The 23942-nt window shown below is 46.1% G+C and overlaps 1 protein-coding gene across 1 annotated transcript; it reads left to right on the top strand.

Annotated features, from left to right (window-relative positions):
* Positions 1–832: 832 nt before the first annotated feature.
* TACO1 (translational activator of cytochrome c oxidase I) lies at positions 833–23715 on the top strand. Its single transcript, XM_077252773.1, has 6 exons — positions 833–974; positions 12772–13038; positions 13111–13217; positions 13793–13926; positions 14770–14950; positions 21654–23715. The coding sequence occupies exons 2-6, from the start codon at positions 12792–12794 to the stop codon at positions 21852–21854; spliced, it is 870 nt and encodes a 289-aa protein (XP_077108888.1). The 5' UTR covers positions 833–974; positions 12772–12791; the 3' UTR covers positions 21855–23715.
* The last annotated feature ends 227 nt before the right edge of the window (positions 23716–23942 follow it).

Raw genomic sequence — 23942 nt, 5'->3', positions numbered from 1 at the left:
GCTTACACATACTGCACTGAGGTAAAATACTGACCAAATACTAATGTGTGAACATGGCATAAGCTGAAGTCTCACACCCACACTGCCTCCATCGCTATGGTCACACATGGCCCACGTAGTCTATTAGACAGCTCTGTGACTGCCGGTGACTACACTGGGGTGGCCGTGCTGTATCCCACTACAGTGGCAGTTTGGGTCCTCGGATGGCACGGACACAACTTCAGAAGAGCCTCCGTGTAGATATTATGCTAACACATCTGACATTTTATACATTCATATACCTACATAGGCCAATGACAGGTCCCTCACATGATCTCACTGCGATCAGCTTCCTGGTGCCCAATGTTGCCCTCATATAGGCTCCGCTATGTGCCATCCTACCAGCATGGTGGCACTGCTTACTAATATTGGATTCTCTCATTATGGGGGTCTCTAGCTGTGGCTTACTGTTGTGTGCGGGGACTCCAGTTTCAGCCGATGTAGAGAATCTTGTCTGTATTTTGGGGGGCTCTGGGTGTCACTTTGAGGGTCATTATGGGGGCACTTTATTGAGTCACTATCATTATATGCTGATTATAGGGGTCTGTGGTTGTCACTTAGTTTCCTAGGCACCCTGAATGATCACTCACTTTGAGGACACTTGTCATCATGGGGGACTTCAGTAGTAATTTTGGGTTGGGTGCACTTACTTTTGGACAAGCATTTCCTAGAAAAAGAATGGCGGTAGAATCAGTATTACATATAACCCCAATTTTGCTTTCAAACCACAATGACAATTGGAGACCCCCATAATGACGAATTTGACGACTATGGAGTCTGACCCCAGCACTTTGCAGAACAAGATCGGAACTGAATTCCACCAAGCTTGTTTCAAGGAGGACCGGTGCACCCGATACACACTTCCCCCAGTGTGAGCCGCATACTTGGTATTTTCAGCAAGGGGAAAGCGGGCAGAGGAGGATGTGAGGCTGGAGGTCAGTGTCCTGTGTGTCCGGGGCTTAGGCGGCCCTATGTGCATGCCGGGCTCGCTGTACGGCACATAGAGATCACCTTTATGACAGTCACGTGATTTTTCAGGGTTCGCTCTGTAGTGTTCCCATGTGCAGGATCTGTATGGAGGTCACGTGATCCGAGAGACTGGAGAATGGTCTTCTCCCTATTCCAGTGATCTCCAACCTGTCACTTTATAGCTTGGATGAAACTACAACTCCCAGCTTGCCCTGACACAGGGGAGAAATGGAGCTGGGAGTTCTAGTTCCTAATTAACTGTCTGTGTGATGGAGAACACTTCAATAGCAGAAGCCTGCAATGCCTTTTTTTTGTTAGAAGCGCCAGTCATTTCAGTGGCAGTTTGTGTGTAACACTACATGTGAGGGTGAAGTACCATGATTTCTCTTCTCACCCTAAATCATTTGTACACACTTTAGAATTTTCTTTTACTATGCCGAATATAAAATTATTGCTGGGAGTGTTCTGAATTATTCAGAAGGAATCCTGTCAAGTTCAGGCATTGGCTGTCCATATGGGGTGGGGGGATCCGTGTAAACTTCCTGTCCCCTCCTCCCTCTCAAGGGGCATTTTTGTCCTGTCTAAGGCTTTCTCAGTGCTGTCCTGTATTCTATCTGGCACACATTGTTGTGGGCCTCTATGGCCCTCGTGTAAGGGATATAGAGCTTTCTGTAGCCGTCCCACAAAGGTTACGAGGAGTAGGGGCCTCTGTGGCCAACCTGCAAAGGTTACAAGGGGAGGGTGTAGGGAACTCTGGCCTTTCGAAATGGTAACTGTGGGACAGGGGCCTCGGTAGCCTTACCGCAAGGGTTACGGTGGGGCAGGGGCCTCTGTGGCTGTACTTCAAGGGTTACTGTGGGGCAGGGGCCTCTGTGCCTTTACGGCAATGTAGAGGCCTCTGGCCGTACTGCAAGGGTTACAGTGGGGTAGAGGCCTCTGTGGCCGTACCGCAAGGGTTACGGTGGGGCAGGGGCCTCTGTGGCCATACCGCAAGGGTTATGGTGGGGCAGGGGCCACTGTGGCTGTACTTCAAGGGTTACTGTGGGGCAGGGGCCTCTGTGCCTGTACTGCAAGGGTTACAGTGGGGCAGAGGCCTCGGTGGCCTTACTGCAAGGGTTACGGTAGGGCAGGGGACCCGGTGGCCTTACTGCAAGGGTTACGGTGGGGCAGGGGCCTCTGTGTCCGTACTGCAAGGGTTATGGTGGGGCAGGGGCCTCTGTGGCTGTACCGCAAGGGTTACGGTGGGGCAGGGGCCTTGGTGGCCTTACCACAAGGGTTACGGTGGGACAGGGGCCTCGGTGGCTGTACAGCAAGGGTTACTGTGGGGCAGGGGCCTTAGTGGCCTTACCGCAAGGGTTACGATGGGACAGGGACCTCAGTGGCCTTACTGCAAGGGTTACGGTGGGGCAGGGGCCTCTGTGGCTGTACCGCAAGGGTTACGGTGGGGCAGGGGCCTCTGTGGCCATACCGCAAGGGTTATGGTGGGGCAGGGGCCTCGGTGGCTGTACCGCAAGGGTTACTGTGGGACGGGCCTCTGTGTCAGTACTGCAAGGGTTACTGTGGGGCAAGGGACTCTGTGCCTGTACTGCAAGGGTTACAGTGGGGCAGAGGCCTCGGTGGCCTTACTGCAGGGGACCCGGTGGCCTTACTGCAGGGGCCTCTGTGGCTGTACCACAAGGGTTATGGTGGGGCAGGGGCCTCTGTGGCTGTACCACAAGGGTTACGGTGGGGCAGGGGCCTTGGTGGCCTTACCGCAAGGGTTACGGTGGGACAGGGGCCTCGGTGGCCTTACTGCAAGGGTTACGGTGGGGCAGGGGCCTCTGTGGCCGTACCGCAAGGGTTATGGTGGGGCAGGGGCCTCTGAGCCGGCTGTACCGCAAGGGTTACGGTGGGGCAGGGGCCTCGGTGGCTGTACCGCAAGGGTTACTGTGGGACAGGGGACTTGGTGGCCTTACTGCAAGGGTTATGGTGGGGCAGGGGCCTCTGTGTCAGTTACTGTAGGGCAAGAGCCTCTGTGCCTGTACTGCAAGGGTTACAGTGGGGCAGAGGCCTCGGTGGCCTTACTGCAAGGGTTACGGTAGGGCAGGGGCCTCTGTGGCTGTACCGCAAGGGTTACGGTGGGGCAGGGGCCTCTGTGGCCATACCACAAGGGTTATGGTGGGGCAGGGGCCTCTGTGGCTGTACCGCTAGGGTTACGGTGGGGCAGGGGCCTCTGTGGCTGTACAGCAAGGGTTGCGGTGGGGAAGCATTCCATTTCAAGTTATCAAAATCAGAATATTTTTTTTTTACCTGACCTCTTCAGATATTTATTTTCTTCGGTGTTTTTGAAAAGCTACTTTAGTGAATTAAAAATGTTTAGAATTTTTATCTTCATTAGTTAATTTGTTATAGATTCCTAAAGTTAGGAAATCTTGAATTTTGGGCTCGTAAGACTTTCTATTTTTTATCATATCTTAGGCTAGAATTAAGATAAAGAGATGGGAGAGGCATAATTTTGTTCAGAATTGTACAGGCTTTAACTCCTTCCTAACATGAGCCCTGTGGGAGCTGCGTGTTCGCGGGGGCTAATGTAGAGCGCCACCACGATCGGGTGCGGGTGTCGGCTCTATGTGAGAGATAACACCCTACAGCAACGCCCACGATCAGTGCTAGCACCGATCGTGGGCATTTAGGACAGCACGGTGGCTCAGTGGATAGCACTGCAGCCTTGCAGTGCTGGAGTCCTGGGTTCAAATCCCACCAAGGACAACATCTGCAAGGAGTTTGTATGTTCTCCCTGTGTTTGCGTGGGTTTCCTCCAGGTACTCCGGTTTCCTCCCACATTCCAAAGACATACTGATAGGGAATGTAGATTGTGAGCCCCATCGGAGACAGCGATGATAATGTGTGCAAACTATAAAGCGCTGCGGAATATGTTAGCTCTATATAAAAATAAAGAATATTATTTAACTTCTCTGATGCCGCTGTCAATAGTGACAAAGACATAGAGGAGATCGTACAGGGAGGGGGCTACCTGTGTGTTTCCTTTAGTGATCGTGTCCACTGGGTCACTGTCATGAATCCCAATGGCTAGGGATAGCACAGGACAAGCAAAGAACAAATATATTATGGACGAGCTCTAGGGTGATGGAACCTGGGCTGACCGCTGCCCTACGCCTGACAAACGCAACTAGAGATAGCCAGGGAGCGTGCCTACGTTGGTTCTAGACGCCACGCACCAGCCTAAGAGCTAACTAGCACTGCAGAGAAAATAAAGACCTCACTTGCCTCCAGCGGAATGAACCCCAAAAGATATAGTTGCCCCCCACATGTATTGACGGTGAAATGAGAGGAAGGCACACACATAGAGATGATATATATAGTTTTAGCAAATTGAGGCCCGCTGTAAACTAGAAAGCAGAACGATACAAAAGGGGACTGAGCGGTCAGCAAAAAACCCTAATCAAAAAAAACCATCCTGAGATTACAAGAACCCATGTGCCAACTCATGGCACATGGGGAGAACCTCAGTCCACTAGAGCTACCAGCTAGCATAGAGACATAATAAGCAAGCTGGACAAAAAAACCAACAACTTAAAATCAGCACTTAGCTTATCCTGAAAGATCTGTGAGCAGGTAGGCAGGAACCAAACAGAGCACATCTGAATACATTGATAGCCGGCAAGGGAAATGACAGAAAGGCCAGGTAAAATAGGAAACACCCAGCCACTGATGGACAGGTGGAAACCAAAGGCCGCAACCCACCAAAGTCACCCAGTACCAGCAGTAACCACCAGAGGGAGCCCACAAACAGAATCCACAACAGTACCCCCCCCTTGAGGAGGGGTCACCGAACCCTCACGAGAACCCCCAGGGCGATCAGGGTGAGCTCTATGGAAGGCGCGGACCAAATCAGTCGCATGAACATCGGAGGCGACCACCCAGGAATTATCCTCCTGACCATAACCCTTCCACTTAACCAAATACTGGAGTTTGCGTTTGGAAACACGAGAATCCAAGATCTTCTCAACAACATACTCCAATTCTCCCTCCACCAGCACCGGAGCAGGAGGCTCAACCGAAGGAACAACGGGCACCTCATACCTCCGCAACAACGACCGATGGAACACATTATGAATAGCAAACGATGCTGGGAGATCCAAACGAAAAGATACAGGGTTAAGAATCTCCGAGATCCTATAAGGACCGATGAACCGAGGCTTGAACTTAGGAGAAGAGACCTTCATAGGGACAAAACGAGAAGACAACCACACCAAATCCCCAACAAGAAGTCGGGGACCCACGCGGCGACGGCGATTAGCAAACTGCTGAGTCTTCTCCTGAGATAACTTCAAATTGTCCACCACCTGATTCCAAATCTGATGTAGCCTGTCCACCACCACGTCCACTCCAGGACAATCCGAAGGCTCCACCTGACCAGAGGAAAAACGAGGATGAAACCACGAATTACAAAAAAAAGGAGAGACCAACGTGGCCGAACTAGCCCGATTATTAAGAGCAAATTCGGCCAGTGGCAAAAAAGCAACCCAGTCATCTTGATCAGCAGAAACAAAACACCTTAAATAAGTTTCCAAGGTCTGATTAGTTCGCTCCGTCTGGCCATTCGTCTGAGGATGGAATGCAGACGAGAAAGACAAATCAATGCCCATCTTGGCACAAAACGTCCGCCAAAATCTAGACACAAACTGGGATCCCCTGTCAGAAACGATATTCTCCGGAATCCCATGCAAACGAACCACGTTCTGAAAAAATAAAGGGACCAACTCAGAGGAGGAAGGCAACTTAGGCAAGGGCACCAAATGAACCATCTTAGAAAAGCGGTCACACACAACCCAGATAACGGACATTTTCTGTGAAACCGGGAGATCAGAAATAAAATCCATGGAAATGTGCGTCCAAGGCCTCTTCGGGATGGGCAAGGATAACAACAACCCACTGGCCCGAGAACAGCAAGGCTTAGCTCGAGCACACACTTCACAAGACTGCACAAAGGTACGCACATCCCTAGACAAGGAAGGCCACCAAAAAGACCTGGCCACCAAGTCTCTAGTACCAAATATTCCAGGATGACCAGCCAACACAGAAGAATGGACCTCGGAGATGACTCTACTGGTCCAATCATCCGGAACAAACAGTCTTTCTGGTGGACAACGATCCGGTTTATCCACCTGAAACTCCTGCAATGCACGTCGCAAGTCTGGGGATACGGCGGACAATATTACCCCATCCCTAAGGATACCAGTAGGCCCAGAGTCTCCAGGAGAGTCAGGCACAAAACTCCTGGAAAGAGCATCTGCCTTCACATTCTTTGAACCTGGCAGGTATGAAACCACGAAATTGAAACGAGAAAAAAACAACGACCAACGAGCCTGTCTAGGATTCAAACGCCTGGCAGACTCAAGGTAAATGAGATTCTTGTGATCAGTCAAGACCACCACACGATGTTTAGCACCCTCAAGCCAATGACGCCACTCCTCAAATGCCCACTTCATGGCCAAAAGCTCCCGATTACCCACATCATAATTGCGCTCGGCGGGCGAGAATTTTCGAGAGAAGAATGCACATGGCTTCATCACCGAGCCATTAGAACTTCTCTGTGACAAAACCGCCCCCGCTCCAATCTCGGAAGCATCAACCTCAACCTGAAAAGGAAGTGAAACATCTGGTTGACACAACACAGGAGCAGAAGAAAACCGGCGCTTAAGTTCCTGAAAGGCCTCCACGGCCGCAGGAGACCAATCAGCAACATCAGCACCCTTTTTAGTCAAATCAGTCAAAGGTTTAACAATACTGGAAAAATTAGCAATGAACCGACGATAAAAATTAGCAAACCCCAAGAACTTCTGAAGGCTCTTAACAGATGTAGGTTGTGTCCAGTCACAAATCGCCTGAACCTTGACGGGATCCATCTCAATAGTAGAAGGAGAAAAAATGTACCCCAAAAAAGAAATCTTCTGGACTCCGAAGAGACACTTTGAGCCCTTCACAAACAGAGAATTGGCCCGCAGAACCTGAAACACCTTCCTGACCTGTAGAACATGAGACTCCCAGTCATCAGAAAACACCAAAATATCATCCAAATACACAATCATAAACTTATCCAGATATTCACGGAAAATATTGTGCATAAAGGACTGAAAGACTGACGGAGCATTGGAGAGTCCAAAAGGCATTACCAAATACTCAAAATGGCCCTCAGGCGTATTAAATGCGGTTTTCCACTCATCACCCTGTTTTATCCGCACCAGATTATACGCACCGCGAAGATCTATTTTAGTGAACCACCTAGCCCCCTTAATGCGAGCAAACAAATCAGTAAATAATGGCAATGGATACTGGTATTTGACTGTAATCTTATTCAGAAGGCGATAATCTATACAAGGCCTCAGGGAACCATCTTTTTTTGCCACAAAAAAAAAACCTGCTCCCAGAGGGGACGAAGATGGACGAATATGTCCCTTTTCCAAGGACTCCTTAATATAATTCCGCATAGCAGTATGCTCTGGCAGTGACAGATTAAATAAACGACCCTTAGGGAACTTACTGCCAGGAATCAATTCTATAGCACAGTCACAATCTCTATGCGGAGGGAGCGAATTGAGCTTAGGCTCCTCAAAAACATCCCTATAGTCAGACAAAAACGCAGGGATCTCAGAAGGAGTAGATGAAGCGATTGAAATCGGAGGTGCATCATCATGAACCCCCTGACATCCCCAGCTTAACACAGACATTGTTTTCCAGTCCAGGACAGGATTATGAGTTTGTAACCATGGCAGACCAAGCACTAGTACATCATGTAAATTATAAAGTACAAGGAAGCGAATCACCTCCTGATGAACGGGAGTCATGCGCATGGTCACTTGTGTCCAATACTGCGGTTTATTCATAGCCAATGGTGTAGAGTCAATTCCCTTCAGAGGAATAGGAACTTCCAGAGGTTCCAGACTAAAACCGCAGCGTTTAGCAAACGACCAATCCATAAGACTCAGGGCAGCGCCCGAATCCACATAGGCATCGACGGAAATGGAAGACAGTGAAAAAATCAGAGTCACAGACAAAATGAACTTAGGCTGCAGAGTACCAATGGCAAAAGATTTATCAACCCTTTTTGTGCGTTTAGAGCATGCTGATATAACATGAGCTGAATCACCACAATAGAAACACAATCCATTTTTCCGCCTATAATTTTGCCGTTCACTTCTGGACTGAATTCTATCACATTGCATAGTCTCAGGTGCCTGTTCAGAAGACACCGCCAACTGGTGCACGGGTTTGCGCTCCCGTAAACGCCGATCAATCTGAATGGCCATAGCCATAGACTCATTCAGACCTGTAGGCGTAGGGAACCCCACCATAATATCCTTAATGGCCTCAGAAAGACCATTTCTGAAGTTTGCAGCCAGGGCGCACTCATTCCACTGAGTAAGCACCGACCATTTCCGAAACTTCTGACAATATATCTCCGCTTCATCATGCCCCTGAGAGAGGGCTAATAAAGCCTTTTCAGCCTGAATCTCCAGGTTAGGTTCTTCATAGAGCAATCCCAATGCCAGAAAAAACGCATCCACACTGAGCAATGCAGGATCCCCTGGTGCCAATGCAAATGCCCAATTCTGAGGGTCGCCCCGCAGGAAAGATATTACAATCTTGACCTGTTGAGCAGGGTCTCCAGAGGAGCCAGATTTTAAAGAAAGAAACAATTTACAATTGTTCCTGAAATTCAGGAAGGTAGATCTATCTCCAGAAAAGAATTCTGGAATAGGAATTCTAGGTTCAGACATGGGAGTGTGAACAACAAAATCCTGTATGTTTTGAACTTTTGCCGCGAGATTACTCAGGCTGGAAGCCAAACTCTGGACATCCATGTTAAACAGCTAAGATCAGAGCCATTCAAGGGTTAAGAGGAGGTAAGAAGCAGCTAGACAGCAATTAAGGGCTAGGCAGCAAAACTCTGAAGGGAAAAAAAAAATAAAAATTTCCCTTAAACACTTCTCTTTCTCCTGCTTCAGCCCAAACAATTAACACTTTGTGGGCCGGCAATACTGTCATGAATCCCAATGGCTAGGGATAGCACAGGACAAGCAAAGAACAAATATATTACGGACGAGCTCTAGGGTGATGGAACCTGGGCTGACCGCTGCCCTACGCCTGACAAACGCAACTAGAGATAGCCAGGGAGCGTGCCTACGTTGGTTCTAGACGCCACGCACCAGCCTAAGAGCTAACTAGCACTGCAGAGAAAATAAAGACCTCACTTGCCTCCAGCGGAATGAACCCCAAAAGATATAGTTGCCCCCCACATGTATTGACGGTGAAATGAGAGGAAGGCACACACATAGAGATGATATATATAGTTTTAGCAAATTGAGGCCCGCTGTAAACTAGAAAGCAGAACGATACAAAAGGGGACTGAGCGGTCAGCAAAAAACCCTAATCAAAAAAAACCATCCTGAGATTACAAGAACCCATGTGCCAACTCATGGCACATGGGGAGAACCTCAGTCCACTAGAGCTACCAGCTAGCATAGAGACATAATAAGCAAGCTGGACAAAAAAACCAACAACTGAAAATCAGCACTTAGCTTATCCTGAAAGATCTGGGAGCAGGTAGGCAGGAACCAAACAGAGCACATCTGAATACATTGATAGCCGGCAAGGGAAATGACAGAAAGGCCAGGTAAAATAGGAAACACCCAGCCACTGATGGACAGGTGGAAACCAAAGGCCGCAACCCACCAAAGTCACCCAGTACCAGCAGTAACCACCAGAGGGAGCCCACAAACAGAATCCACAACAGTCACGTTTCCTTCAGTGATCGTGTCCACGGGGTCCTTCAGTGAAGGTGGCCTGTGAACAACTGCTAAAAGCAGGAGCTGACATGCCTCTTTCCCTGCTTGTCAGACGCTGCTCCGATGCTCTGCAGTGCAGAAGATGTCCCATCCTGGGACAATGTAAAACATTTAAAAAAAGATTAAAAAGAAAAAATATTATTGAAAATTTATGTAAAAAAAATAAACAAAAAATATACACATATTTGGTATTGTTCTGTCTGTAATGACCTGCTCTATAAAACTGTCCCACTAGTTAACACTTTTAGTGAACACTGTACAAAAAACACAAAGGCAAAAAACAATGCTTTATCATCATACCGTCAAACAAAAAGTGCAATAAAACGCGATCGAAAATACAAATATAAATAAATATGGTACCGCTGAAAACGTCATCTTGTCCCGCAAAAAAAGAAGCCATATAGCTCCATCAGCGGAAAAATAAAAAGTTACAGCTCTCAGAGTAAAGAGATGCAAAAATAATTATTTTTTCTTTAAAATAGATTTTATTGTGGAAAAGCAGCAAAACATCAAAAAACATAAATGGTTATAAATGGTAGATTCTCTAACTGGGTCGCTGTGACCAGTGGGATACCGCAGGGGTCGGTGGTGGGACCTATTCAACATATTTATTAACGATCTTGTAGAAGGTTCACACAGTAAAATATCGATATTTGCAGATGATACAAAACTATGTAAAGCAGTCAATACAAGAGAACATAGTATGCTGCTACAGATGGATCTGGAAAAGTTGGAATCTTGGGCCGCGAGGTGGCAGATGCGGTTTAACAATGATAAATGTAAGGTTATATACATGGAAAGAAGGAATCAATATCACCATTACACACTGAACGGGAAACCATTGGGTAAATCTGACATGAAGGACTTGGGTATCCTAGTTAATGGTAAACTTACATGGAGCAGCCAGTGCCAGGCAGCAGCTGCCAAGGCAAACAGGATCATGGGGTGCATTAAAAGATACACATGATGAGAGCATTATACTGCCTCTGTACAAATCCCTGGTTAGACCCCACATGGAGCACTGTGTACAGTTTTGGACACTGGTGCTCAGGAAGGATATAATGGAACTAGAGCGAGTACAAAGGAGGGCAACAAAATTAATAAAGGGGATGGGGGAACTACAATACCTAGAGAGATTAGCAAAATTAGGATTATTTAGTCTAGAGAAAAGACGACTGAGGGGCGATTTAATAACCATGTACAAGTATATAAGGGGACAATACAAATATCTCTCCGAGGGTCTGTTTATACCAAGGAACGTGATGGTCACAAGGGGGCATTCTCTGCGTCTGGAGGAGAGAAGGTTTTTCCACCAACATAGAAGAGGATTCTTTACTGTTGGGGCAGTGATAATTTGGAATTCCTTGCCTAAGGAGGTGGTGATGGAGAACTCAGTCGAGGGGTTCAAGAGAGGCCTGGATGTCTTCCTGGAGCGTAACAATATTGTATCTTACAGTTATTAGGTTCTTTAGAAGGACGTAGATCTGGGGATTTATTCTGACAGAATATAGGCTGAACTGGATGGACAAATGTCTTTTTTCAGCCTTGCTAACTATGTTACTATGTTAATGTTGTATCTCTGTAATCGTACTGACCCGAAGAATACAGCTGCCTTATCAATTTTACCACATGCGGAATGGTATAAAAACAACAAAACAAAATCAGTTCTTGAATTGCTGATTTTTGTTCATTCTATCTCCCACAAATCAGAATCGAAAGCCATCAAAAAAAAGTCATGTGCCCAAACATGGTACCAATAAAAACGTCAGTTCGTCCTGCAAAAAACAAGCCCTCACATGACTCTGTGGGTCAAAATATGGAAAAATTATAGCTGTCTAAATATAGTCATGCAAAAACTTTTTTTTTTAATACAAAGCGTCTTTTAGTGTGTGACAGCAGCCAAACATAAAAACCCGATATAAATTCCGGTATCGCTGTAATCGCACCGACCCGAAGAATAAAGTCACCTAATAACTTATACCGCACGAGGAACGGCGTAAAAAATAAATAAAACAAATTCTTCACCTGCTATTAATTTTTTCATTCTGCCTCCCAAAGATCACAGTAAGGCTCGGCGCACATTTATCGTGTGCTCTGCGCTGAGTGCTTACATGGTGGTTTCCATATAAATTTCTGAAATATGGTATTCAGACGGAACCTCTGGCGATATAAGATTCCTTATAATGAGGCAGATAGAGGCACTGTGGACCCATGTGGCTTATGATCCGGTAGTGTCTGTCTTTTTAGGTGAATATAAAAGCGTGATCGACCACAGTTTTGTGCACTTCTGAAAAAAAGGAAACGTTGAACAGAGGCTAGAAGGAGTCCAGAGTAATTCTGCTGCCTTATTATAGTGAATGGATCCCTTGGGGGTTTCATCTGATTTACTGAATCACTCGAAGATTTAGATGTAAACCTCGATGTAAGTGCCCAGCGTAGAGCGCCAGATAAATGTGATCGTAAACGTTATGTAAAATGTTCCCAATAAAAGCTTCAACTCAATCCACAAAAAAGCAAGCCCTCACTCAGGTCCGTCATCTGTTAACGGAGAAACAGGAGTTTAGGAGAAACGTAAAGGCCTCTTTGGCAGTACCGCAAAGGTTACAGTGGGGTAGTGGCTTCTGTGGCCGAATTCCAAGGATTACGGGGGGTTGTGGGCTTGGGCCTCTGTGGCCAAATAGCAAGGGTTACCAGGATTGGGGATTCTGTGTCTGTCCTGCAAGGGTTGATGTAGGAAAGGCCCCCCCTGTAGCTTATTTTCAGAAACTTGAAGCTGCCAGTGAAAAAAAGATCCTGACAAATTAGCCCCTACCCATACACCCTTCATGTTCCTTTGTTTTGCATAGCACACTGGGTTGTATTATTGTGTAGTGTGAAGAGCAGTGATTGACTTTCTCGTCCTTCATTTCCATAGGGTGAATCTGTGGCTGCACTATGTCTCTAGCACTGGGCAGGTTCTGCTTCTCCTACCGGAGCAGTCTCTGGAGATCACTGTCTGGATGTCAGAAAGCCTTGGAGACATTACATTGTCCTGGTCGGGAGGCGAGACTTCACACATCGGCAGTAGCTTCGGCTGGACATAATAAATGGTCCAAAGTAAAGCATATAAAGGGTCCAAAGGATGCAGCCAGGTCACGCCTGTTTAACAAGCTTACCGTATTGATCAGAGTGGCAGTGAGAGGTATGGATGAGAGTTTCATGATTGGGGACTGGGGGAAAAGGGCATAGAATGATTTTTTTCTTCTCCTTACAGAAGGGGGCCCAAACCCCGATTTCAATCCACTATTGTGCCAGCTGGTTGAGCAGGGACGGCAAAGAAACATGCCAAAAGCTTCCATTGAGGCTGCTATTAAAGGAGTGGTAAGAAACCAAAGCCTACAACAACAAAAAAGTAATCACTTTTATGTCCAAAAAACAATAGATATGTTACACTTCAAATTCATAGATCAACCAATATAGATCAGCTACTGGTTTGATACTGGAGGTAGGGTTAATCCAAATGTAGGTACTGATAGTAGGGCTTCCGTTCCAAATTCCCAATTATACCATGTTTATGGGTACAGTCCCATAGCAGCTTCTGCCCAGGATATCAGGGGAAAAGTTCACCAAAGGGAGATTCATGTGGAAAATGTCTTTATAACCACCAGGTCTATAGCTGAAGTTATATTAGAACAAATGATCCAGTTTACGTACCAGGATAAATCTGGGAGACATGTGCTGCTGGCTGTGTAACCCTTACACCCGACGGACGCTGTTTCGCTGCTCGCTTCTTCCGGGGGTTTACCATGAATTTCGCCATTGGCAATGCCAAGCTTCTGTAATTCCATGTACACAATTTCTGTACAATCCCTTTAAGTAGATTTTGTTATACGAACTGGATGATTATACATTTTTTAATTATTGAATTATTAAAAAAAAACATTTTTTTTTTAAAGGATAAATCTAAACCCACGTCCTATGCACTCTATCAAGCTAGAGGGCCCGGTGGATGTTCTCTAATTATTGAACTCCTGACTGATAACACCAATCGCTCTTTTGCAGATCTCAGACTCCTACTTAACAAAAATGGGTATGTGCTTTTGGAACCATATCGACTATTAAAACTTGTGGCTAAAAATGTCTAGTTCTTACCATTATTGACAGCTAAAAGGGTTTCCGCTGCTGTTCCCTCCAGGGACAAGCTGTAGGGAAACTTGGCTTAAAGACCCTTTTAAAGGGACTCTGTCAGCACAGAATGACTATTCAAACCAAGTACAAGTGCACCCTTGGTGTGGCCAATCTAATTTCATCTTCCCACCTGTTTGGCGATAGAGGGAAAACAAGTAGGTGGGAAGGTGCACTAATATGTTTGCCGATGCCAAGGGTACATAAATAAAATATATATAGATTGAAAAAATCTGGTATACAGATTAAGGCTACTTTCACACTTCCGTCGGTACGGGCCCGTCGAAATGCGTCGGGCCGACGTACTGACGGACGCTGTGAAATAACTGCAAGACGTCGGCCGCGGATAGCGGATGCAGTTTTACAACGCATCCGCTGCCCATTCTGCAGTCCGGGGAGGAGGGGGTGGAGTTTCGGCCGCACATGCGTGGTCGAAAATGGCGGACGCGACGCACAAAAAACCGTTACATTGAACTTTTTTTGTGCGTCGCGGCCGCCAAAACACGACGCATCCGTTGCACGACGGATGCTACGTGTGGCCATACGTCGCAATGCGTTGCTAATGCAAGTCTATGGAGAAAAAACGCATCCTGCAGGCAACTTTGCAGGATGCATTTGTTCTCCAAAACGACGCATTGCGACGTACGCCATAAGACACAAGTGTGAAAGTAGCCTAACTTGGCAACTCACTTTCTTTGAGTTTTTAAACGAAAAGAAAAATGGAGTAATTTTTCATTCTGTTTTACAGGGGAACTCACACTGATGCACTACATTGCTTTAATAAAAAGGGAGTAGTGACCGTCCAGACCCAAGATCGAGATGGCAAACCTGTGCAGATGGAGCAGGCTGTTGAACTGGCCATACAAGCAGGAGCTGAGGATGTGGAACAGGTGCAGGACGAGGAGGAGGAGGAGAAAGATGTATACAAGGTGGGAGACAATATATCTATTAAGGGGACTCTGTTGGACAGTTCAACGATTATTGACTGGAAAGATGTACTTAGGAAAATAGAAATGATTGTTGCAAAATACAAGAATAAAGTACAAATCATATGAGGAATATAAATGAAAGATGGGAACAGTCTGGCATTGGGAACAAATAAAGGCGATCAAGTATTCCCAAATAGTAGATTGGTCCATTGGTGGTGTCTGAGAAATTGTAAACAGGGTAACCCCCTAGTGGGGGTCCGGTGATAGATACTACATTAAATATGTTGTCCAGGATTAGAACTACATGACTGAGTTACTCCAAAAATGGCGCCACATTAGTCCACACCTGTCCTGGTGCATGATATTGCAGCTCAGTCCCATTCGCTAAAATTGAGCTGGACTGGAAGACCAAACACAACCAAATAGACGGGAGTGGTGCTGATTTTGAAATGTTTTTAGAAACCTATATAACGTCTAAAATGCCTTCAATTATGACAAACGTGCACGTGTGCAAATAACCTCTTAAGAAAGAAAGAGAACCTAAACTCTAATGCCACCTATTGGATGTAGCAACCCCAAAGTCACTATAGACCTCTTAATGAGCCATGCCATATTACTTAGGATAAGAAGCCAAATCAGACATCTTGCATTGCACTAATGAGGAGCAAACACCCCCAAATGTGTTTACAAATGGAACGTCTAGTTTTCTTAGCCAAAGTCATGTGGCAAAGTTTGCGAAAGGGTCGATAGTGACATTTGGGGTTCCTAAATCCAATAGGTGGCGCTAGAGTTCAGGTTCTTTTTCTTTTCTCTGAAGAGTCTATTTGCATATTTAAATTCCTAGAGGACTATATTCACTTTGGTCCGAGTGCTGTCTGGAGCTGTTCAGATGAATGTTTTGTTTTTTCTTTTATCACAGACCAAATCTCCACATGAGAAAAATTACAAAATGCACTAGCTTCTTCCATAATATGGATGTTACTTGCCTATTCAAATATATGGGTTCATAATTGGATCCTATAAGGATCAACTGTATAGCATCCGATTTTTTTGGATACATTGCAATTCTTTAAAATAAGAAACTGTATTTGGTCTTGTACATTTTAATAACTACTGCTGTATAAAAAAAGAGATGCTGTACGAATGACAATTGATAAAAATATCTGTTTTTTCCCTTCACCTATGAGAGCACACCTGACAGAGGGATCCGTCCAGCCAGGACCAGAAACCTACTGAAATAAAAAGGGTGGCGGGAAGCCTTGTGCTGAGACCTGGGCGGGTTGAAGATTTTATTATTTTATTCCTGCTTACCCACTCCTGTTCCAGTACTGGAAGAACAGGCACATGCCTGTATGCCTGCTTTCAGGTGCTGGAAGCGCCGTCCGCGGGTTCAGAGGGCCTTAGCGTACGTGTGGGTGTGGGTGGCACAGACGCGGGCCTGGTCGGCTCTTCTGGGTCCGCCATGCCGCTCCTCCTCCTCCGTCTTCTTGCCACAGCTCCATAGTGAGTTAGGCTTCTGGGGGCGCGCTCCGCTGATGTCACGGGCAAGGCACACTGGGAAAAGGCTTGCCCGAGTGACATCGGAGGGTGTGCCCCAGAAGCAATATGGTGGCGCCCTGGGCAAAAAAAGCCGCCCGGGACACTTGGAGACTTGGCACATCCTGGCTGGGGCGGTGGAGGGGGGAGGGGCATTGTTTTGGGCACCAAAGGAGGCGGATCTGGGGTGTAGCGCAGTGGATCCCTCATAAAATGGGGGATGACCACAGAAGAAGCGCTTATGTCCAAAGCTTCCCATCATGGAAAATTTGAGAGGACAGCAGTAGTAGCAGTCTTTGCAGCAGCAGTCACCTCTACCGGTGCCTGATCGCCAGCACAGGCGCACAAAGGGAAGCAGCCACTCAAGTGGCAGGAGTGGCAGCCGTTCCGGTCAGAAGAGTGGAAGTTCGCAGGACTCCTCGGTATCTGTTAGGGACGTGGTATGTACCCCTGATCAGTCCGGTACCCTTGATAGGACAGGGGGTGGTGAGTGATCTACGAGAATGTCACCTTTTGTTAATAAGGGCCATTTCTTGCACCAAAAAGATCAGAAAATGTGCTCTTTGTAGAACCCCGCTGGCATTCCATTGGCAGAGAAGTCTCTGCTCAGACAGTATCCAAAAAATTATATGGGATGAGACCCCTGACTTCGCCGCAAGCCTTAGATCTGTGATCAGGGCTGAGGTGGAAGGTTCCTTAACGACCCGGTTAAAAAATGGGAACAAAACAGCTCAGAAAGTTGTTACGGAATCTGAGGCCTCTCCACGGTCTGTTGGAGAAAACTATAGTGAATCCTCTTCCCTGGACAGTGATATAAGTGGCCAACTGTGCTTTCCGGCTGAGGACACTTGATAGGTTGGTCAGAGCAGTCAGGTCAACAATGGGCCTGAAGGAGGAGAAGGCACCTAAGTCCCTAGATTATATAATGTTTGGGGGCCTGGAGGAAAGGAGGAAGCGCACCTTTCCAGTTAATTCAAGGATACAAGCTCTCATAAATAAAGAGTGGAAGAAGGCGGAAAGATCTAGTAGCTTACCCTCATCCTCAAAGAGGAAATACCCCTTTGAGGAAAAAGACCCAGAGAGTTCGGATAAAATCCCTAAACTCGACGGGGCAGTGGCATAATCCCCCAAGAGGTCAGCTCTGCCCATTGAGGATTCTGGCGCACTTAGAGACCCATTGGATAAAAAAAAACTGATGAGTTCCTGGAGCACACCTGGGAGGAAGCCGCGGGGGGTCTGAAACCAGCAATAGCTGGGACTTGTGATGCCTTATGATCTGGCTGCAACAAATGGGGAAGCAGCTTAGGAACAAGGCCCCATGAGATGAAATCTTAACCAATATGCCTCTGTTTGACTTGCCTTCAAAAATCTACTCCATTCCATGTGACAGCCAGTTTCTCTTTTGGGCAGAAATTGGAAGACATTTTGGAGAAAGCAAGTGACAAAACGATTCCCTCATTTTCCTTCTGAGGATAGGAAGCCTAATAGGAAGTTTAATAGGGGACGTCCTCCGGGAGAAAGGAAGAGGTGGGAGTTCAAGGGTAGAAAGGAGTCTGGGTATATGTTCAGAGGACCCTCTACATCTTCCAAAAAGCCCTCCCAATGATGTCAGGTCAGCGGTAGGGTGAAGGCTCTCCCTCTTTCTCCCTGCCTGGGTGAACATCTTCCCCAGTCGCTGGATCTTAGGTATTATCAAGGACTGTCTGAAGATAGACTTTGTCCATCCACCTCGCCAGACCTTCGTATTAACACCCCTCAGGAAATCACCAGGAGAGCAGCTGGCCCTGGAGGCAGAGATCATGGGACTCTTACAAAAGCATGTTTTGTGCGAAGTCCCGGTGGAAAAGCTTGCAAGGGGATTTTATTCCCCACTCTTTTAGATAGATTCAAATAGATTTTTATTAAAAAAAATAACATAGCAGGATACAGTCTTTTCAAAAGACATTCAATTTCAAATAAGACAACCCCAATAACAAAACACCCCCTCCCCACAACCCCCCATTCCCCACTGTTTTTTATAAAGAAGCTGGATGGTTCCATAAGAACTATAAACCTGAGGAAGCTCAACCGATGGATTGTGAATTATTCCTTCAAGATGGAGTCAGTGAACACAGCTATAAAGCTGTTATTCCAAAACTGTTTCATGGCGGTCATTGATTTGAAGGATGTTTATTATCACATCCCAATCCATCGGGACCATCAAAAATTCCTGAGGGTGGCTCTGTATCTCCAGGGACAGGTCAGGCATTACCAATATATAGTCCTTCCATTTGGACTGTCAATAGCTCCGAGAGTACTAAGGTAATATCGGAGGTGATGGCCTACCTTCGTCCTCAACACCGTTATCATCCCTCACCTGGACGACTTTCTTATAGTCGGAAGGTCGGAAGATCACTGTTCAGAACAGCTGAGGGAGGTAACGGTAGTCCTAGAAAAGCTGGGCTGAATGGTAAATACGCTCAAATCAAGACTAAAACCAGAAAGGAGAGAATCCTTCCTGGGTCTGGTTTTGGACTCCGAGCACCAGATCTGCCTCCTACCAGAGGACAAGATAGTGAAGATAATGGCCCTGGGGCTGTCAGCGATAGATCAGCCAAGAATGACCAAAGAAAGAAAAGCAATGTCCTTGCTAGGATCTCTAACATCTTATATCCCGGCAGTAAGATGGGCCAAATTTCACCTAAGGCAGCTACAGTGGGAAGTCCTGTCTGCGCAGAGGTCGATTAAAAGGGCATTTAGAAGGAAAAAGATACATCTTTCTTCTGCAATAAGGGATACCCTTCTTGGTGGACAGTCAGGAAAAACTTGCCATCAGGGGTCCAGTGATTAAGATTAGTAGAGGATGTTATCACGACAGATGTGATCAATACCGGATGGGAGACACAACTAAGTTCTCACTCAGTTAAGGGGATATGGTCTCCTCTAGAGAGGGGCCAGGGATCGAACTTGAAAGACCTGTGGGCTGTGGAAAGGGCCTTGAGACACTTTCTCCCCTTCCTCCAGGGTCGCCATGTTCGAGTCATGTCGGACAATCGAACAGTCGCGACATATCAACCACTGGGGGAACAAGGTCCCATGCACTAATGATGGCAGTGGACATTCTACTCCAGATAGTAGAACAACTACTGTTTCTTATGGCACTTCACATAAGGGTAAGAGACAACACAAAGGCAGACTACCTGAGTTGCGAGAAATTGAGGCAGGGAGAATGGTCTCTAAACCCGATTTTCCATCAGATCGTGTCGGCATGGCATGGGGGTGACTGGACATAGATCTGTTTGCCAGCTCACACAAGAAAAAAACTTCTATTCGTTAAACCCAAGGGAGAATAAATTTGCAGTGGATGCTTTTCACATGCCCTGGAGATTCAGGATGGCCTATGCATTTCCTCCAATAGCGATGATTCCAACAGTCGTGAGGAAGATCAGAGAGGATCAGGCGAGGGTGATTCTCATTGCTCTATTCTGGCCGAAGAGACCATAGTTTTCCCTTTTAAGTCTAGTGTCAGTGTCCAATCCATGGATCCTGCCAGAGATCCCGAACCTTCTTACCCAGGGGCCAGTATGCTAGTCTCAAGTGAAGACCTTCACTCTAGCAGCATGGAATTTGAGAGGGCATTACTGAGTTGGCAGGGCTTCTCACCAGGTCTAGTCTCCACCCTGTTGAAAAGTAGGAAAATGATTACATCAAGAATCTATGGTAGAACATGGAAGAAATTTGTGGATTTTTCAAGGCAGCCCTTAGGGAATGAGGCCTCGGTAGGGTCCATTCTAGTGTTTCTTCAATCGGGGTTGGATCTAGGGTTAGCAACTAACACTCTCAAGGTAGAGGTATCGGCCCTTGGTGCCTTGTATAATTGCAACCTCGCAGCAAATAAATGGGTGTCTCTATTTATAAGATCCTGTAGTAGGTCCAGACCAGTTATAGTCCCAAAGTTTCCCCCATGGGACCTGAACCTAGTTTTAGAGGCACTAACTAGAAACCTATTTGAGCCCTTACAGGATTTATCTGCAAAGTTCCTGACATCAGCCCGCAGGGTGAGCGATATACAGGCCCTGTCCATATGTCCCCCCCTATACACAGGTGTATAACGATAGAGTTGTTCTAAGGCCTGACCATCTCCCCAAGGTGGTTCTTAAATTCCATAGGAGCCAAGAGATTACTGTTGCCCTCCTTTTGTAATAACCCTAAAAATCCAGGGGAGGAGAAGTTCCATACTTTAGATGTAAAGAGGTCCATGTTACAGTATATGCCCATGACCAGTCAATGAAGGAAGCACCAGTAACTATTTGTAGTCTTTCAGGGTAGCAGAAAGAGGTATGGCGTATCCAAGGGTACCATTGTCAGATGGATCAGAGAGGCCATTAGTTTATCTTACACTACGAGTGATGCTCCAGTTCCTGAAGGCATCAAGGCTCATTCTACCAGAGCTATCGCAACCTCCTGAGCAGAAAAGGGGGAGGTATCAATTGATCAGATCTATAAGGCCGCTACCTGGTGCTCACATCTACTTTCTTTAAGCACTGCAGACTGAATCTGTCCTCCTCTGTTGACTTGACCTTTGTTAAAAGGGTGCTGCAAGCGGTGGTCCCTCCCTAAGGTGTTTCAATTCTCCAAAAATCTCTCGGGTGTGCTGTCATGGGTGAAGGGAAAACACCAAGGTTACTTACTGGTATCCGTTTTTTCTGGAATCCATGACAGCACCCGTACATTCCCCCCCTTCTCACCTTATGGGTGTGCACTATAGTTTGGGTGTTTTTATAATGTGGTGTTGGTTATATGTGTAAATTAACCGGATGTCCTCTCATGCTCTGCAACCCAACTGAAGCGGGGTAGCGGTACCGCCCTTTTATTTCAGTAGGTCCTGTCCTGGCTGGGCGGATCCCTCTTTTAGGTGTACTGTCATGGGTTACGGAAAAAAACGGCTACCGGTAAGCAACCTTGGTGTTTTCTGGCTAAAACTCTTATGATTTTTTTTAAACACTATTTTGGACAGGGTCTCGTGGTAACACACTATTTGTGTGTTTTATTTGTTTTTAAGCTTGTACTTTTTTGTATTTTTTTATTTGTTTTCCATAAAAAATTATTTTACTATTAGGAGGTGCATATACTCTTGCTTTTTTGCTCTAATTTGACATAATTTACTCTAAAATTCTCATTTTTGCAGTATATCTGTGATTCATCCACATTACGAGATGTCCGCAACCAACTGATCGTCTTAGGATTAGTGCCAATATCCTCCGGGCCAGAGTATTTGCCCAACAGAACTGTACAACTCTCAGACACTGACAAAGAAAGGGTCTTCAAACTCTTGGAATTGATAAAAGACCAACCAGATGTCATGCGGGTGTATGACAATATAGAATAACGAGAGCCCCTGAAGGTGCAACCGGCTCCAAGTGTAAGTTTAGTTACAGCTGCAGGTTTTCCAACTTCAAACTCCATACGGATTGCAAATGTTATGGCTTACAAACATCTATGTGGCAGCTGTGCTTGGTGTAAGCTATGAAGGCAGAAAATTTGGATGTCCAATATAACTAAAGTAACGGCTGAATCAAATTCTCATGGGATCAATTGATCAAGAGATGATGAATCCGTGACATATCTGTATTGGGGATTGTTAAGCTCATCACTATGGATCATTACACATGCAAACCTTTTCAACGCCTTTAACTCAAAATGAGATATAGCTACAGTTCCAGTTTAAAGTTCATTAAATGTTTTTCCTTGTTCTTATTGAAATGTGCACATTATAGATTGAGACTGAAGGCAGAAAAATCAGAAAGGAACACATGGAAACAAGGAGTAAACAAACCAGATTTTCCTTTTCCCCATGGCACGAGAGGGGATCTGCCCATCAAAGACAGGAACCTACTGAATTAAAGGGCAGAACCTTTCCCCCCTCATCAGTTGGTTTCCTGTTTTTTAGGGGAACCTATATCTGAAGAGCCAGAAGAGCTCTGAAGAGCTCTGAGATCTGAAGAGCTTCTTGCTTGGCCAAGTGGGGGCCTGTGCGAATGGCGGAGACTTTCCATGTGTCTGTCGGCCACTGCATTGTCCCAGGTCTGCGCATGTGCAGGGCTTGCTGGGAGTGGCATGCCCTGATGACAAGCATGCCAGTGATTTCTGACCCAGAAGAGGTAACTTCACTTCCGGGGGACCGGAGGAGGCGACCATGTGGAGGGTGATGCTGTTGGCTGATTCCTCATTTAAATGAGGTTCTTACCGCCAGAGAGCGAGTTTTGCTTCATATCTCCTTTCCACTGTGGTTATGGACTAGCAGCAGGAGTAACAATGGTAGCGCCGGCATCAGCATAAGGCCGGGGTCACACTTGTGTGTGCGATACGAGACTCTCGCATCAACACCCAGCACTGCCGCCGGCACTCGGGACCAGAGAATGCAGCTGCATGTATTTTAATGCAGCCGCACGCTCCGGTCCCGAGTGCCGGCGGCAGTGCCGTGTATTGATGCCAGAGAGACTCATGCGAGTTTCTTGCATCGCACGCGCAAGTGTGCCCCGGCCTAAGGGCAGTAGTGGCAGCCAAACGTGTGTCAGAAGAAGCAACTGTAGTGCCAGCCAGAGAAGCAGAGTGGATTGGGATGGATCCACCGCCTCCAGGGGAGAGAAGTCATGTGATTTGATCAGCCTCCGAATCTAGTACCCTTACTAAACGACGAGTGATGAGTGATCTTCATGAAAGTTCACCATGGTAATTAGGTTGTTTTTCTTGTTGTTTAATTAGCTGTTTACTTACTAAAAAAGACCAAACAAATGTAGTGCAAAAAAAATAAGGAATGTGCGCTTTGCAGAGATACACTGCCCAGCTTATGGCAGACAAAACTCTGCTCAGCTTGTATCCAAAAAGCTATTTGTGAGGAATACCCGATTTTGCCATGGATTCAAAATCCGTTATCTGGGCAGAAGTTAAAGATTCCCTTATGACCCTAATCCATAAAGAAAGCTATAGAGATCGGAAAAAGAAAACCAGAATGTTATCATCTTATTCGGATGAATCGTTGAAGTCAGAAGGTGAATGTAGAACAGATTCTTCATCCTCTGATGGTGGTAAAGGGGGTAGACCATGCTTCCCTCTAGAAGACAGACAGATTGGTCAAGACTGTAAGGGCTAAAACCCCCAAATCTGATAAAAATATATTATTTTTGCCTAAAATGCAAAGGAAATGTCAATTGTTCTAAGCTAGACTTTGTCAATAAACACTCATAAGCAAAGAGAAATGTCAGTCCATCATTATTTTAAGACTGTCCATCAATCTGGAAAATTGCTAGAACCTTGAAGGTATCCTTAGGAGCAGTCACAAAATCATCAATCGCTATGATGAGGACCACTCCAGAAAGGAAAGACTAAGAATTACAAGTGCTTCTCACTAAATTAGATTATAATCAAAAAGTAAATTTATTTCAGTTCTTCAATACAAAATGTGAAACTCATATAT

This window comes from Ranitomeya variabilis, chromosome 4, assembly GCF_051348905.1.
Source record: "Ranitomeya variabilis isolate aRanVar5 chromosome 4, aRanVar5.hap1, whole genome shotgun sequence".
Lineage (NCBI taxonomy): Eukaryota > Metazoa > Chordata > Amphibia > Anura > Dendrobatidae > Ranitomeya > Ranitomeya variabilis.
The sequence above is the reverse complement of the archived record's forward strand: the minus strand, read 5'-3'. Positions and strand labels throughout refer to the sequence as shown.